This window comes from Aythya marila, assembly GCF_965140915.1.
Source record: "Aythya marila genome assembly, chromosome: 24".
NCBI classification, from domain to species: domain Eukaryota; kingdom Metazoa; phylum Chordata; class Aves; order Anseriformes; family Anatidae; genus Aythya; species Aythya marila.
Window position 1 is genome coordinate 984985 of NC_139065.1, and position 16186 is coordinate 1001170.

The 16186-nt window shown below is 50.4% G+C and overlaps 1 protein-coding gene across 1 annotated transcript in view; it reads right to left on the reverse strand.

The window, feature by feature from the left end:
• Nucleotides 1-10008: 10008 nt before the first annotated feature.
• The window catches only part of PLXNA2 (plexin A2), a 147996-nt gene continuing 141818 nt past the window's right edge, over nt 10009-16186 (reverse strand). Inside the window, exon 32 of the mRNA XM_082778346.1 lies at nt 10009-15971. Within this exon, the coding sequence (XP_082634472.1) occupies nt 15876-15971 (96 nt within the window). The 3' untranslated portion in view covers nt 10009-15875. The remainder of the gene's footprint in view (nt 15972-16186) is intronic.

Genomic DNA, 16186 nt, shown 5'->3' on the forward strand with positions numbered 1-16186 from the left:
GAATCCGAAGCAGTGAGGCGTCGTTGCAAAACCTACTGCTGGAAGCGCTGCCCACAGCTGAGCTGGCAGCGGAGCCTCCTTTCCCCCACTGTTCCCAAATTCACAACTCCTCTTTTAAGGCTTGCTAAACGCTCACCCATACATCTGTTTGGTTTAAAAATTATATAATAATAATAATAATAAAAAAAAGCCATTTCTTAAGTGCCAGTGCAAATAGAGGAGAGTGATGACAAGCTTAGAAATGGCAGCTGGAAGTGCTAACAAACCTCCCCTTGGCCTCGTGTGCTAATTAATAATGTGTTAATAAACCTCCAGAAGAACACAGATCAATAAGACTGCTGTGTTTCCAGGCCCTGCCCAACGCCCTGCAGCACCAGGTCCAACACAGCGCTCTGCTGAGCGCACTCGCTGGAGCAGGGGACCCGGCCACAAGCTGACACCCAGCGGTTTTGGGGACACACTTTGTCAGCAGCACAGGAGCTGGCACAGCCCACAGCCCCCACCCAGGGCTCCCACTGCCCCCAGGACCACCACCAGCACAGCAGTGAGTTTGGCATGCTGCTCAGAGTCCCCCTTGCCACCTCAATAATCAGCTTTGGAGAGAAGAGACCAACCAGACAAACCGTTCAACCCACGGGGTGATGCCCAACAGCCTCTGAAGGTGGGGAAGCAATCTTCAGCAAGAGCCATGGGTGGCTCTTGGCTATGTACCTGGGCAGCAGCAGTAAAAAAAACCTGAAACTTTATTTTTAAAAGTGCAGAGAGGGGAAGCAGGAGCAGAGATAGCATTTTGTCCGTAGCTGATGCTGGAATCGCCTGGTATTCAGATAGGTGCACGAGGGAAACAACCCACTCGGCACGGCGCCACAGATTCCCTCTCCCTTTCACAAATGCAATTTGTATTTCTGGGTCTATAAATGATCAACAACAATACTTTGCATTAAGATGCATTGATAGAATGTTTTATAATTATTTATGTAATTATCCAGCATTTCAAAGAACCCATGATAACAGCTTAAATTGATGTATTAAAACAGGCATAATAATTATTCCAACAATATTGAATGTTGTTCTGTCAAATAATAATTTCATATGTATTAAGAAAGCTTTCAGAAACAGCACCATAATTCAAGATGCTACCAGATTAATGACAATAAAATTCCATACCCTTTTCCTGAAAAGAGACAGAACTTTATATATGGAAATTTATATATGGAAAATTAAATATGTATGTCCTGAGCATATATGGACGTATTGTACATCAAAATTGCTAAGAAATGGAAGTGGGATAGAAAAACTCTTTAGCCTAGAAAAATTGTGCAAGGATTACAGTGCGTCAGAAACTTCTCCAGCTAGCAAAGTAACCAGGAATACAAAAAGCCTCTAAACCAGTAGCCTTGATGGCATCTTTGTGGCCCAGATCTCACAGTAAGCCACATCCATATTTGTCTTCCCAGACTTAGTCATAGCTCCTACTGGGGGGAACAATAACAGCAGAAAATTCAGAGGTGTTCCAATATATAAGAAAATCCCTCTAACTGAACTGCAGCAAAGTTGTGCTTGCCTTCTCCTTCTGCCACTGCTTCAGTAATACTTAGAGTGGCACAGATTTTATAACCTTGTGATGAAGATTAAAAAATAAAGCCCAGTAAAAATCCTTGTGAATTATTGAAATTGTAGCTCATTATAATAGTAGAAGCGAGTCTTTATTTTCAGTAAGTGACATGGGAGCAGAAAAATGGCAGGATAATGATGCTCAGGCAGAACAATTATTTCATTGTGATAGAGAAGCGTAAAGTTTATCGCTTTGATTACTACCCTGACGTTTTTTGTGCATCCAGCTTGGAAGCCAATAAATCTCCGTGGGGGTTTCTGGTGCTCTGTCTCTGCCCCTGGATGCAAAAACCTGGATCTGACCAGGTGGTGCTTGGTGCCCCAGCACGCTGCCGCAGCCTCTGCCCTGCATCGTGCGCCCGGTTCTGCCCAACACACCGAATTCATGCCAGCCTCTACTCCTCAATTAGCAACAGAGAGCTCTGACACAAAGACGTCGGGCTCGGACAAAAGGCAAGCTGAGGATTTATGAGGTGGGGTCCCACCACTGGGCAATGCCAAGCTCAGGGAGTGATGCTGTGGATAATTGTCAGACCCAGCTGCCAAGTGCCTGAGGGGGAGCAGAAAGGGATTTTTTATTTTTTTTTATTTTTTTTTTTGTGGCCTGCTTTCTTACATTCAAGGAAAAACCCAGGGGACCCGAGAGGCTTCCACCTGCGGGAGCTGCCAGTCCCGAGCAGGGAGCAGGTTACCTCCCCGCCTGCTCCTCCTGCAGCACTGCTGTTTATGCTGGCATTTCCTCTCCTTTGGGTATGTTTGCATGACACTTTGCCCACAAAACATGTCAGTATGATGCACGGTGGAAGAATGACATAACTTTTATCAAGGGGAAATTTAAGGCTTAAGTGCCTTTAAAATGCTGGCATCACTCACCATATGTGCTAGCTCTCTTAGAATATTACACCCATTATATGTAATTCTTTCTCCTCTTGGAGAAATATTAGCATGTACTTTTCTCCCCGTCAATCACTTTTTTGACCTTTGCATCATCAGCTGTCTTTAAGATGGTCACATTTACGCTGATGTCTGTGCCTCTCAGAGCCTCTGCTAATAACACACCACGAAGCCAGGCTCGAAATAGGATTCTTGTACATTTATGCAGCATGTTCCCTTCAGGGAATTCAAGCTGCTTCAGACTCAGTTCTGAGGCTCACATCTCTCAGTAGAGAGAAGCAGCCATCACCAGGGCAGACTTGAGCCAAACCTTCCCCGTGCTCAGCCTGCTCCCTGGGGACCCTGGTGCCCCAACACACGCTTACCCCACCGCTTGGACATGTCTCACTCGTGCTGCAGCAGCCATCACTTCTTGTGATGTCCCAGCCTTGTTCCCAGCTTGCATTAAACACAGCACAAGCCTTTCACAGAGAAAAATTCAAATACTTCTAAAGCCAGTTTATTTATGATCCTTTGCCCCTCCGCATGATGTTTTGGTTTCATTTACTGTTTGCCCTGGTGCGCAGCTACAAGTCAGACCCCAAGCATCTTGCAAAGACAGCATCTCGGGTCACAGGAGTGAACACAGCCCCCTTCATCTCCGTGACTCTTTCAAAGAAAGAACGGGAAGGAGAGGGTAGAGAATACTGCAATTTTCAGCATTATTCAAGTTAGCCATTCTTTTGTCAGACATTTAAGCAAACAGGCACTCATCTATATACAGAGAAGCATGAGGAAAGCATGGTCAGATCAAACTTCTTTATCTGGGGATGTAGAAGCAGAAGTGTTTGGTTTGCTTGTTTTCCACAAAGTCCCTCATATACACCTCCCTTCTCGTTATTTGAGGGGACTGCCAAATTCAGGCTATTATTATTATTTTAATCTTTGGGATTATCAGGATTAAAGCCATGGCACGCGGCTTGCTCTGCATGAATCCCTGAGCCCATCATTAACATCTCCTTACCCGCACAGAAGGGGCTGTGCAAGGATTGTGTTTCATTGTCTGCAGGCAGGGGGGGCAGACACACGGCCAAGGCGGGCACAAACCGGGGAAAAGCAGAGCTGGACAACGGCAAACATCCTGCAGCAACGTGCTTTAGGAATAGAGGTCCCATTTCACCCCGCAAAACACGAACCCTGCGCCAGCTGCTGTTTATCCGCCTGGTTCAGGCAGGGAGCGACTGCAGGGCTGCGGGAACCTCTCGGGGGGCCGCGAGAGGGCGGTGGGGAGCAGGAGGAGGAAGAGGAGGAGGAGGAGAAGGAGGAGCAGGAGGAGCACCACCAGCAGCAGCAGTACGAGCAGCAGCAGCCGCCGCCAGGCCGCGCTGCCCCGCGCTCCCCTTGCCCGGTGCCTGCGCTCGCAGCGCCCCCGGGGCTCGGTTCCCTCTGCAAAGCGCCCGGGACTCCCCAGGAACGGCTGAGCCGGGCCCTGGGAACCCCAGAACAGCAGCAAGCAGGCTGGGCAGTTACCAGCTGCATGCACCGGTTAACCCATCATTGCTCCAGAGGTGAAGCACCCCACAACACCGCCCACCATCACCCGGCCCCCGGACACAGCTCCCCAGTGGGGCTGGAGGTGGCCCCGCTGAGAAATCCCATTCCTTGCCCTGAATGGGAGGCTCTGGCGAGAGCCATATGGCTTAATGAGGCTCTTTGTGCAGGTGTGTGTGTTGTGTGGCTGCTGCTGCGTTTCTGGGTTGTGATTGCGGTAACAGATGCTGGAGGAGAGAAAAGTTTTAATCCTGGACCTCGTCCTGCTCATTACGGCCTCTGCGAGCTGCCACTTGCACCCCAAAGCTGCTGCTTAATGAGCCTCACTCAGCAGCAAGAATCAATTAATACTCAAGCACCTTGGCTCAGCCCTGGTGAATGCAAAGCCACAGAATTAAAGCAAAAACAAGCAGAAAGTGAACCCAGTGAACTCCTCCAGCCACAGCAAACCTCAAGCTGTGCTCCTCAGCCCTGCCGTGTCCCACACCCTGCCCCTGTCCTGGCCATCTGCAATATTTCAGGTGGCTTATTTGTGAAACACACGGTGAGAAGGAAATTAAAAGCCCCACTGTATGCAAATGGCAACCCAGGCAAATGTTCTGCTGAGCTCTGGGGAAGGAGCAGCTGTGATTTGCCAAACCAACCAGAAAATTAAAAAAAAAAATGTTTTACAACAGGCAGAGGGCATGTGCCTGCGTGCACACAGGTGTGTGGGGAGGGGTGGCTTTGGGCAGGTGGCAGGTCCCCTCCGTCCCTCCCAGGGTGACCCGTGGTACTTGTCCGTGAGGATCTGCAGCCCCTCGGTGCTCCTGTCCCCTCTGCCAGAGAGCGCTTCTGTCCTGACAGCCAGGAAGGGTGACTGAGGGAGATGTGGCCTGTAGCTTTGAGCTGCGGGACAGGGAACCAGGCAGCTGGAGGGCTCCTTCCCTTCTAGGGGGCTAGCTGCAGGTTTAAGCACCTTTTGATGCCAGGAGGACACCCTCAGCTGCAGGGCTCAACAGAGATGGGAAAACACAACCCATCGGAGGTGCGTGTGGGTGCGTTTTTGTCAAGACTGGTGACTGCAAACTTCTTTCCTGAGCGGGCAGCTCTGCTGCATCCTTATTAATCCAAAGATCGTATCCATATTAATCACTCCACAGATTATTACTCAACTCAGAGTCATTACCAAGCAGCTAATCCTCCAGCCCATGCACAGGGGTATCAGCTCCCCCCAGCCAGCTCCTCGCTGCTCCCTTGCAGATGGAGGAGGACTTTGCACCGTTTCAGAGGTGAGGCCTTGGGAGCCAGCTCCTGGCAGAGCCCCCGTTTGGCAGCTCCGTATCAAAAGGCAGTGGATGTATTGTGTGCCTGAATGATGGCTTTGGCTGATGCTTGCAATTAGCACAGCGCTGAGACCACTGTGGATGCTGTGCCAGTGCGCACCAAGCCCCAGCAGCACCCGGCTGGTCCGGCCCCAGTGGGACACCCAAGGCTCTCGTGTGCCAGACAGGGATCTGCAGCAGCACCAGAGGGTGATTCAGCTCAGCAGAGGTGGCTTTATCTTCTCGAAGCACTGAGCTCTTTTATATGGCTGTAGTGGGAGAGGTGAACCCAGGAGCTGCTGGCCAGGGCCGTAATTTCAGTGCCAGCCTCGCAGCCAGCACAGCGCTGCTGCAGCCACGGGGCATCCTCCTGCTGCTACCTGTGTTGGCAGGAAGACCAGACAACGAACAAAGCAATCCTTTGATTTATCTGTCAAAGTGGATTTGAGTATTTCTGGGGCTTGATCTCCTTGCTTGCTTTACTTGCTGTGTGTGACTAGCCCTGAGCCACTTCCCTCCCGGGCAGGGTGCTCGCACTCTGACCTGCGCTTCTCAAAGGCTAAAATGCGACCTGCGCGCACATAAAATATGCATGAGGTCTGTGACCTAGTCTATAAACTCTGGTACAGCCTGAGGCAATGCCTTTGTGGTGAGCTCAGAGAGAGTGCACGTTCCCGCAGCAGAAATCAAATGAACGCCAAAAGAAAGCTTCAAACCTTGTGCAAGAGCAGCTCCCGCCCCGAGATCATCCCGGTGCTTCCCTCTGTGAAAGCCGAACACGGAAAAAAAAAAAAAAAAAAAAAAAAAAAAGAACTTTCAGGCATTTATATCAGCCCCTCAAAGCTCAGGCTAATTGCCAACAAAGGAGAAAACGCCTCCCCTTCTCCAGGCAGCGGCGGTGGCTGGAGCAGAGCAATGGAGGTGGCAGGAGGCAGGCGGCCCCTGGGCACTGCAGTGTGGCTGGAGCCGAGCAGCAGGGATGTGGCTAATGAGGGCGGTGGTGCCCGGTGCCTCTCATCTTAGGCGCTCTGAATTTAATTAGATCGCCCAGCTCCTGCACACAGGATGGGAAGGGAACGCCGTTATGGTTTTTGGAGGGGAAAAGGGCAGGTAGGTTGTTCACATGGCGAGTCAGCAGCGATGCTGGGGGTGGACCACAGGGAGGATAATTTTCTCCACTGCAGGAGTAAATGGAGGGCATTTATTGCTTTGAAACATCAGGAGGCTGCAGCGTCTCCAGCATCAGTGTCTGTGGATGTGGAGGTCCTGGTGTTGGGCTCTTGGCTCAGGGCAGCAGCTGGTGAGGGCAGCCCTGCCGAGCTGCGGGGATGTGGAGGGGCTGGTGGGGCTCTGCAGCGCTGCAAGAGGAGCACAGCGAATCCCTGCAGCTCTTCTTGAGGCAGAGCAAAGCAAAGCAAACACACTGAAGGTGTGATGTCAGGTTGTATGAAAACTCATGGCTCATGTTTCGGACTCCCAAGGGAGCCTCCTGCTCCCTTCCCAGCCCTGCTCAGAGACAGAGGTGGTGTGGGACGAGCTGGGAGCACCGGGCAGGACACACACACATCCACATGGACCCGGTGACAGGGCTCCAAAACGTGCCTTGAAGGAAGCCTGGATGAAAAGAACAGCAGAGCTTTAGTAGGGAGAGGATGGGATCTGTTTGTAAATCCCCAACCATTACTCCTGGCGCTCAGTCCTCAGACTGGAAAGCCTATTTTCAGAAGCATTAAGGGCGAAATGGCAGTCATAAAACTCCAGTAATCAAATGTGAAAAGAACAGCCCAATTCATTAATACCTAGACAAGCTGATAGAGACATTCTTAATTATCAAATATTACCAGGGAGTTAATTTTTACCTGAGTTGTTTAAGCCTGGCCGTCCTTCTCTTTTCTTAGACATTTTGCCATAGGGCAGCATCGAACATTTGTAATTAGATTCATTTGCTGGAGTTAATTACGAAGCAACAATAAAAGCCGAGTGCTTTCCATTTTTGTAAGTATTATTTTGAGCTAAAAACAAATCCTTTGTTTTGGCACTGATATTTGTAATTTCAAGCTTTACATGAACCCTGGGATATGAGCAGACACATTCATTCTGCATTACGCTGCACATCCATCTTACACTGGGTTATAAAACATCCTCATTATTTTATATGCATGTTTGCACCAACAACTCTGCAACTGGAGCAGCTCCGTGCTGACCCCTCCCAGGACCAGCACTGGTCCCTAAAGACAAGGACTGGCCGAAGTTCTGGGCTTGGTATTTGTTGAATACGTTTAACCGCCTGCCACACACAACTCAAAATAAATTTCCATTACAAATGAGCTAACCACTTCAATATAACACCACCACGCATGCTTTTTGGAATAAAAAGCAATAGATTTTTGTGGGTTTTATTGTCAGTTTAGGATAACTGTCTGATTATATACAATTCTATGTCACCCTCTAGCTAAGCAATCACAGAAGTGAAAAGATGCTGGAATTTAAACAGGTCAAAATTAATGTCACGATTGCATTTGATAATTAAAAGTGTCACCTCCATTAGCTCATTTTGATAACTAGGCTTGAAAAGCCGGCACCGGGATGTCCAAAATGCTCTCTGATATTTACAGAGAGAGAATGATCTGTAAGCAACAGGCGAATGCTGAATGGGGACATAGTGGCTGGCCTGGGGCACGCAGCAGGTGAGCACAAAGCTGGGATGGGGACACCAGGGGGAACTCGGTCCTGTTCTGCTGCTGTTTCAAAGCCCTGGTTGATGTGGGGTCACCAGAGACGTTGCTGGTCCCAGAGAAGATCCTGCTGCAGGGTCCGGGGTCGGGAGGAAGGCTCTGGGCTCCGCAGAGGAGGACCAAGGCATCGCAGCCTCACCCCGGCCCCTCAGAGGACCACAAGGCCAGAGGTGCTGCTTCAGCGATGCCTTCATTTGTTTGTGGCTCTTCACTTCTCTACCTCGGACACGGGAAATGATTGAGGGCTCCAAGCCATCTGCGTATCCTATAACCTTTATTAAGCATCACTTGACCTTGTCAGTGCTGATAAAGCCCTGTGAAGTGCATGCCAGATAAAATGTAATTTTAATTGAGTATACTTATTATATTAAGTATATTAACAAAGCACAGATGAATACAAATGACCCCCTGTTTAATGCTTTCGATTCACGCTGGAATTTCTTTTGACTTTGCTGAGCTGAAGGAGTCAATCACCTCTCCGGGGCTTCATGTGGGGTGGAAATGTGCCCTGCTGCCTCCAGCACCTCTGCCAAGGATCTCAGCATCCCTGGCTGCTCACTGCAAAATGTCACACCCCTCTCCTGCAGCCTTTTGGAGAGCTCTGGGAACCTCAGTTCAGTTCTTGTTTTCTCCTTGGTATAAATTCAGGCCAACCCAAAGCACAAGTGAAAAACAAACACCTCCTCTTTTATTCTCTGGCTCCAAAAGTCATGCAAAAAGTCACCCTGTGGTGGGCCGATGCTCAGCACGGGACTGGTCTGCAGAGCCCCAGATCTGCTGGCTTCAAGCAGGAGAGAGCAGGATGTGGCCCAGCTGCCTTCCTAGGGCTCATGTCAAGCTTTTGCTCTCAATCTGAGGGAAATAAGATAAAATGACCCGCCTGAGGAGCAGGCTGCCTCACTGACATATTTGCATTAGCTTCAAATAGGAGAAGCTTCACATCAGCCTGTTAGCACTGCGCTAAAACAAGCCGGCTTGGTGTCAAATGGCTGCGTAAAAACCACATCTTGGGGCAGCTCTGAACTCCCTGCTGAGATCCACAGCTCCTCGTGCCTTCCCCTTCCAGCTCCGATTTATCCTTGCTAATACCTAATTTAAAAAGAAAAAACTAGGATCCTTCAGAAAGAGCACTGAGACCTCTTGTTCCAGATCCCATGTTTCTTTTTTAATGCTTCCTTAAGGGTCTCCATTTTTCTGTCACTTATCATCATCCGGAGTAATTTGGGGCTGTTAGAGAAAGTTCATTGCTGTAATTGCAACCATATTGGTCATTAAAGTTGACAGACAGCTGCTGGAGAAGTCACTTGCTGATTCCTACCACTCAGCAGATGCCTCTCAGCATTTGCTCAAATGTTGGCTTGAATTTCTGAAATGGAAGCAAAGGCGCCGCACCTTGAGGACTGATGGGTGCAAGGAGGGGAGAAACGAGGAACCCACCCAGGCCTGGTGTTTGTGAGCAGAGCTCGCTCGCTCCTTCCCGGTGCTCTTTCCGAGATGACAAATGAGCAATTCTCACTGGACCTGTCTGAGCTTGAGGACATCTAGCAAAGATGCCAAAACCCTGCATCGAGGGACCTGAAAACGCAGAGGGGGAGCCCCAGCCTCACCTTCCCTGCACCCCAGGGGAAGGGCCCTGCGCCCCTGGAGCATCCAACAGCAGCACCTCAGGGAGCGCTGAGCTTTGCAGTTGTTGGGAAGAAAAGTTTCCTGCTGCAAAGGCAGGAGGTGCTTGCTGAAGGCTGGAGGCTCGTCCAGCCCTGCCCAGATTTCCAGCCAACCCCTTTTTGTTGCTGTGATTCGGTAAGTGAATATTTCTCAGCGGTGTCCTCAGCTTTTCCACTAAGTGCTCCACACCGCGTTAGAAAATAAGGCCCCACTCAGGAGGGTTTTTTTAACCAGTAAACTTTATTTATATATAACAACAGTACAAAGTGAGTCCTTGGCTTGCAAAATAGGAGTGTTTCATATTTACAATAGGTACACAATAATATATTAGAATAATAACAAAACCCCCTTTTTCCTTGGAACATTTTTAAATACTTAAACTTTCTTACATTTTTTTTCCACAACACTTGTAAAAACAACAACAAAAAAAAACAGACAATCATCTTAAAAAAAATATAATACAGAACTCCAGTGTGTCAAGTATAATGGGGAGGGGAGGAGCCAGAGAACAATAGGGTGAATGGGTACGGGTAAGAATCCATTTGTTATTCCTGCCAATACACAACCCCTAGAAGTGGCATTATTAATTTTAAGGAGTGGGGCAGAAAAAATAAGAATCTGTTGCACAACCGATACCTCTACATTCTGTGACATCACGGGGCCTCCTTTTGGGGGATATCCCAGAAGTTTTAGTACCTGTTTTCCCTCCCGCTTGCTGCTTCCCACCCCTTCTCGCACCAGCCCCGAGGTGCCGTCAGCACAAACTCATCGGCACGCGAGGGACATTTTGCTGCAGCCCCTCCTGCAGCGAGGAAGCCACAGAGCACAGCCAGAAGCCAGCCGAGCACTCGGTCGTTCCCCAGCTCCTCTTCCAGGCACCTCTCTGCTGTCCCGTGGCGAGGTGGAGACGTCTGATGCAGGAGCTGCTGCGCAAACTTCCAAGCTTATTCCAAATGGAGGCATTAAAAATCCCAAAGGAAAGGCCATAAAGGAGATTTGGTGTTTGAGTTGGCAGCCTCAGGAGGCCCAGAGAGTTTGGGGTACTGTCCGTGAGACTGATGGTCCCTGCAGATCTTCTGAGCACGTTCTTACTGCAGGGGTGTTCACGTTGCCACTCATATTCCACTTTCACAAAGGAAGAAGAAGGGGATAACACGAGGGCACACGGGGATCGGAAAGAATGAGCACACAGAGCACAGCCACAACCCTTCTGCTGCGTTTGAGCCGAGCCGCCTGGGCTGCTCCTGGTGCAACCACGGCACCCGCAGACACCGGTCCCTGCCACCCCGTGTCACCCCGTGCCACCCCGTGCCACCAGGCTGCCCCCAAGGGCTGCTGCCCTCACATCCCCATCCCAATGCAGCTCCGCAGCTGCAGCATCGCCCTTCCCACCCAGAACACGAGCACCAGGCACAGCCACGTGCTTCCAGCAGAGCCTTCCAGGAGGAGAACATCGGGTCAAGGACTTCCCTCCTGTTCCCCCATAAAACCAATCTGACCGACCGACATTTAACCCACGCATTCAGGGTTGCTCAGCCCAGCAGATCCTGAGCAGCATCTTCTTTGCAGTGCACGCCGGCACCTTTTACTCTGATTATTATCCCCACTGAATGTCTAATTAAATAAAAAAAAGCGTCCTGTCCATGTGGGTGCTGGGTGGCCTGGAAGCTGTCGGCAGAGCTTTGCCTCCGGCCCCCAACCTGCTGCTCCTGGGGGCCTCGGGCAAAGGCTGGGAGGAGCTGGGGGTGACCAGGGGGGGTTTCACCGAAGACACGTTCACGACACAGACCGGCCGGCTCGCCGAGCTCTACCTAGCACGCAACTATATACAAGGTCGCAGTTCCCTGCGTTATTGGCTTGCGGTTTATGGTACAAATGCAATTCTGAAACAGGATGGCTGAAGCTTTGCGGCATCGCAAGGTGCCTTTGATGTCAGTTATTTAGCCTTCGCTGAATGTTTTTTTCCTTCTCGCCAGGGTACAGTCGCTCCCGACTTTGCCCTGATGTCTCAGCTCGCTCACGTCAGGCTCTTTGCGTCTCCTTCAGGCTGGTGAGCTGAGTCCCTGTGGCAGGTGAGCTGTGACAGCGCTGGGGATGGGGTGGAGAGGAGCCAGCAGCAGGTGGGCACGTGGCCGGGATGCTGCCGGGAGAGGCCCAGGAGCATCCCACGCTGCCCGAGGTGCTCCTCGACCCCGCTGCCTGCCCACCACTGCTGGAAGCCAGACCTTGTCCGTCTGGCCACGGGAGGAAGGACATATTGCTCCAAGCCTTTGGGCACAGGCACAAGGGACTTGCACCGAGGTGCTCAGAGCCAGCATCACGCAGGAACACACCCCAAGAGCGTTAAGTCCTCTTGCTTTAGTCCTCCAACTGAAGCGTTGGTGTATCGTGATATTTTTGGTGAAGTCTGTTTAAAGGTAGGGCAGTCAGCCTGGGTGGGGGCGGGCCGGTAGGATTTTAAGACAGTGTGTTGAAGGCACTGCTGTGATGAAGGTCTCTGTGGCCACCCCCGGGTGTCCCAGCACCACGAGCACAGGAGGGCACGGCCACGCTGCGCATCCATCCTGCTCCTCAGCACTGGCTCCTGCAGGTCTTCGTGAGACTCTGGACCAGTCCAGGCAGGAGCTGGCAGAGCCTCTCCGTGCTTCTCTCTCCTTTAAACACAAACTCATCCTTTACGGCAAAGCACGGGCCACTTGGTGTCCGCGTCCTCTGTACGTCGGTGGCTGCAGTGTCGTGGTGCTCCACAGCAGGGCTCATGCAGAGACAAGCTTGCCTAGAAGTTAGACTCGTGTATGTGGGTTTTTAATAAAGGCTTTCAAGGTGGAGAAGCGTTTGATTAGCACCTTGCTCCCCCTTGGAGTGGGTGCTTTGATAGCTTATGAGCAGAAGATTAAATGGAATTATTTAAGCAGTGACACCAGACAGAGAGATTCCAGAAAGTGACGTCTCCCACTTTGATGTCAAAATACCTGAAACGAAGGGAGCTGGAGAATCGCAACACCGATCGGCCTTGCAGGAGGAAGGGGGCAAGGAGAGGGAGGTGAAATCATTTCATCTAAGGCAAAGTCATTGCCCCCTCCTGACCAAAGCTCGAGTCCAGTTTGCTGCAAGTGTGGCACAAATGCCGTGCTGGGCTTCTGAGCTCCCTCCTCCCAAAGGGGCAACTGGAAAGTCGGCTGCAAGCAGGGCAATAGATCACAAGTGCTTTGCCCCAAGGGGATATGTTGCTTCATTCCGTGTAATTGCCTGTAAGGATCCATAATTCATGTCAACCACCACAAGTAGATGCTTGGTAGATTATTTATGGGCCACCCCTTCAAGTCAGCCCCGTGCCGTTCCCTACGCCATCCTTCTGAGCCTTTTTGGATGATGGAAGAAGAGCTGTTTCTGCTGCTTCCCTTGGAAGCCAGTCAAACCTCAATCACCTACTGTTCTGCAAAGTGCTCCTGTTGGTTTCCCTTTCCTCCTCTGCTTAACTTCCTTCAGCAACACAGAAAATAAACTTAATTGTCCACTTCCCCCCTTGGCGCTCACGTGTATTCACGGAATACAGACCTCTTTTTAGCCAGCTCGGCCACGGTTGATTCTTTTGATCCTTGCTCATGTATCAGCCCCTCCGGGCTCCGCAGTTCCTTTTACTTTTTCCCCTCACCTTCACCTTCCAGCACAACCCCAGGTGTGCCCCCCAGCACCTCGAGCAGGTCATTGCTTTGGGCAGCATTCATATTTTGTGGGTCCTGTGGAAATAACTACTCAGATCAGCAGAAGTGTTTGGAAACCATTTTGAGTCCTCTCTTTGGGTTTCGGAGTACCATAAAAATTTGGTGAACAACCTGAATATGAATACTCAAAACAAGGACCACAACTAGAACATCTATCATATATTTCTGTTAAATCACCCATGGAAACCTCGTGCCGGATCTCTGTCAGTAACAGAAACCTGTGAAAAATTCAGACCTCCCGGAGGATTTCATAATAGCAGCAGCTCCACAATGACGGTGTGTGCAGCTGGGCTCGGGCTGGGACAACCTGGGCTTTTCCTCCTTTCCTGCCTCTGGAGCTAGGTTCCCTGTGCAGCGGAGGGATCCCTGGAAGGGAATTCTCCCTGTGACAGGCAGGCTCAGCCTGCTTTGTCTCCTATGGTCTGTGCCAGCTCTCTCCCTGTCTCAGTACACCACAGCCCTCCGGTCACACAGCTCAGGCTGTTGGAAATGTTGGGAGCTTATTGCACGAGGCTGATCGTTAGTACTGCTCCCACACTGGTGATAGGGCCCACAAAAGTGGATTACCATGAAAAACAAGTGGGCTTGGCATGGCTTTCAGTGAAAGGTAATTGCAACAGCAAGTTTCCTGAGACATCTCGATGCTCTTCACCATGCTGCCTCCCCTTGGGACCACACTCCTGGTGTCCTCCCGGCTCCTCGAGCAGTTGTTGGGAAGGAGGGGTGCTTAAAAAATTGGTTTTCCTTCATACACGCGGGCTGCAGACTGAGGTCTGGGCTGGGACCGGCCAGCAGGCACCGTGGCCATCCCACCTGGTGGCCAGGAGGTCCTGCTCCCCCGGCACTGAGTTCCCATCCCCTCACAGCCCAGATATTCACCCCGCTGGCACCCAGGAGCAATGGTCCCGGTGCTGAGCGGAGCCCAGGAGCAGCTTTGCTGCCTCTGCCCAGCTCCCATGGTCAATGCCTCCGCCTCCATCGGGTCTAACGGCCCTGTCCTCCCTGCTGCAGCCTTCGCAAACATCAATATTTATTACAGAGAGAAATATTTACAGCGTTCCTTCCCCTCCTGGCACTCTACAAAGGGACACATAAGCTTTGGTGTCTTTGAAAGAAATAACACTCAGACATCTGCCTGTCACTGGCCACAAGAACACGTGCCAGCAGGCCAGCTAGGAACTGAAGGTAACAACGAGACGCTCGGACAGACACACAGACAGCAGCGCTAGCTGGCACTTGCAGTGCTGGTTATGGTTTTCCCTTGCCTAGAGCAAAGATTTCTTTCCCCTCTCTCATGGAAATGAAAGTCCTGGCCCGCGGGCGACGTCGCGTGCGCTGAGACCGAGGAACTCGGCCAGAGCCTGCGCTGCTCTGCGAGTCGAAGAGGAGAACAATAAACACGTCACCTCGCTGCCTCAAGCCTCTTCAAGTATCGCTCACTGTAAACATCGGGTTCGTGGTTGTTTTTACTGCAAGAAGTCGGGGCGGCTGCCACCAGGCAGCGTGGGCAGCCCCGACCCTGCCTCGCTGCCGGAGCACCGCCGCGCCGGGGATGGGGAAGGGGAAAGCACTTACATCACGTCCCTCCTCATTCAACAGCAAATGGGATTTAAAAAAAATATATATATATATTGACACTATATAAATACATAGATAAAGCTGGATTTCAAGACAGGTTGGATGATTGGGTAGATTTTAAATTCATGTAAAGTTCCTTCTAGTGCCTATAGGTTACTCAGCCGCTGAACCGTTTCTGGCTAAATTGTTATTTCACTTGTGTAGAAAGGTGTGGTGCAAACTTGTGCTCATAATTATTTTTTTTTATAAGATCCCAAAAAGAAGAAGATTTCAGTTTTCCAGACTTTCCGATTGGTGTAAGAGTCCATCCGCAGAATGCCTGTGCCTCATCCTCGGGGGTCGGGCGAGGACAGGATTCAGGACTGAACCTTGCTGCCAGGATAATCTCTGTGGCCTCTGTGGTTTTTCCCCTGTTCCTTTTTCCTTTTTTTCTTCTTTTTCTTTATTTTTTTTCTCTTTATTTTCTAAAAAAAAAAAAAAAAAAATTAAATAAAGTTTTATCTCCTAATATACATCAAATGATTCTCATGCAAAGCAGCAGTCATGGAGACGTCCAGACTTTCCAGGTTCCTTCTTTCCATGAATAATGGAAAAAAATAATCCGTCTTGATTTGACTTTGATAGAGATGCTTTGTCTGTTTTTATCTTCCTGCCTTTTCGAACCGGATCCTACGTGATTTTGAATGCAGTCAGTCCTTGGGCCAGTCTCTGCTCTCTCTGGATGAGCCTCGGTATTTCCGTGTGCCTTTCTTGCTTGTTCTCCCTCTCGAGCCCCGAGCGTCCGTGCAGTACTCTTGCCCCTTGCTGTCTGTGAGCATCGCAGCCTTTCTTCAGCTCTCAATAGACATGGCACCGATAAGTTGCTCTACTTTGTATGCCAGACGCTGCCTACGTGCCTGCTCATCCTGTTCCAAAGCTCCAATGAGCTGGTACGGGGAAAAAAAAAGGAGAAAAGAGAAAGAAGTCAGTGTGAGGGAGAAGGGGTGGGCAGGGGTGGGTGGCAGCAAGATGCGAGCAACTCGAAATGCAGATGTGTGTTTCAAGGGACAGACAGAAAGCCAGTGAAAAACATGGGATAAATCAGGTCTGAGGATAGCCTGGGAACATTTCTGGGCTGGATGCACAGCACAGCACAAAACAG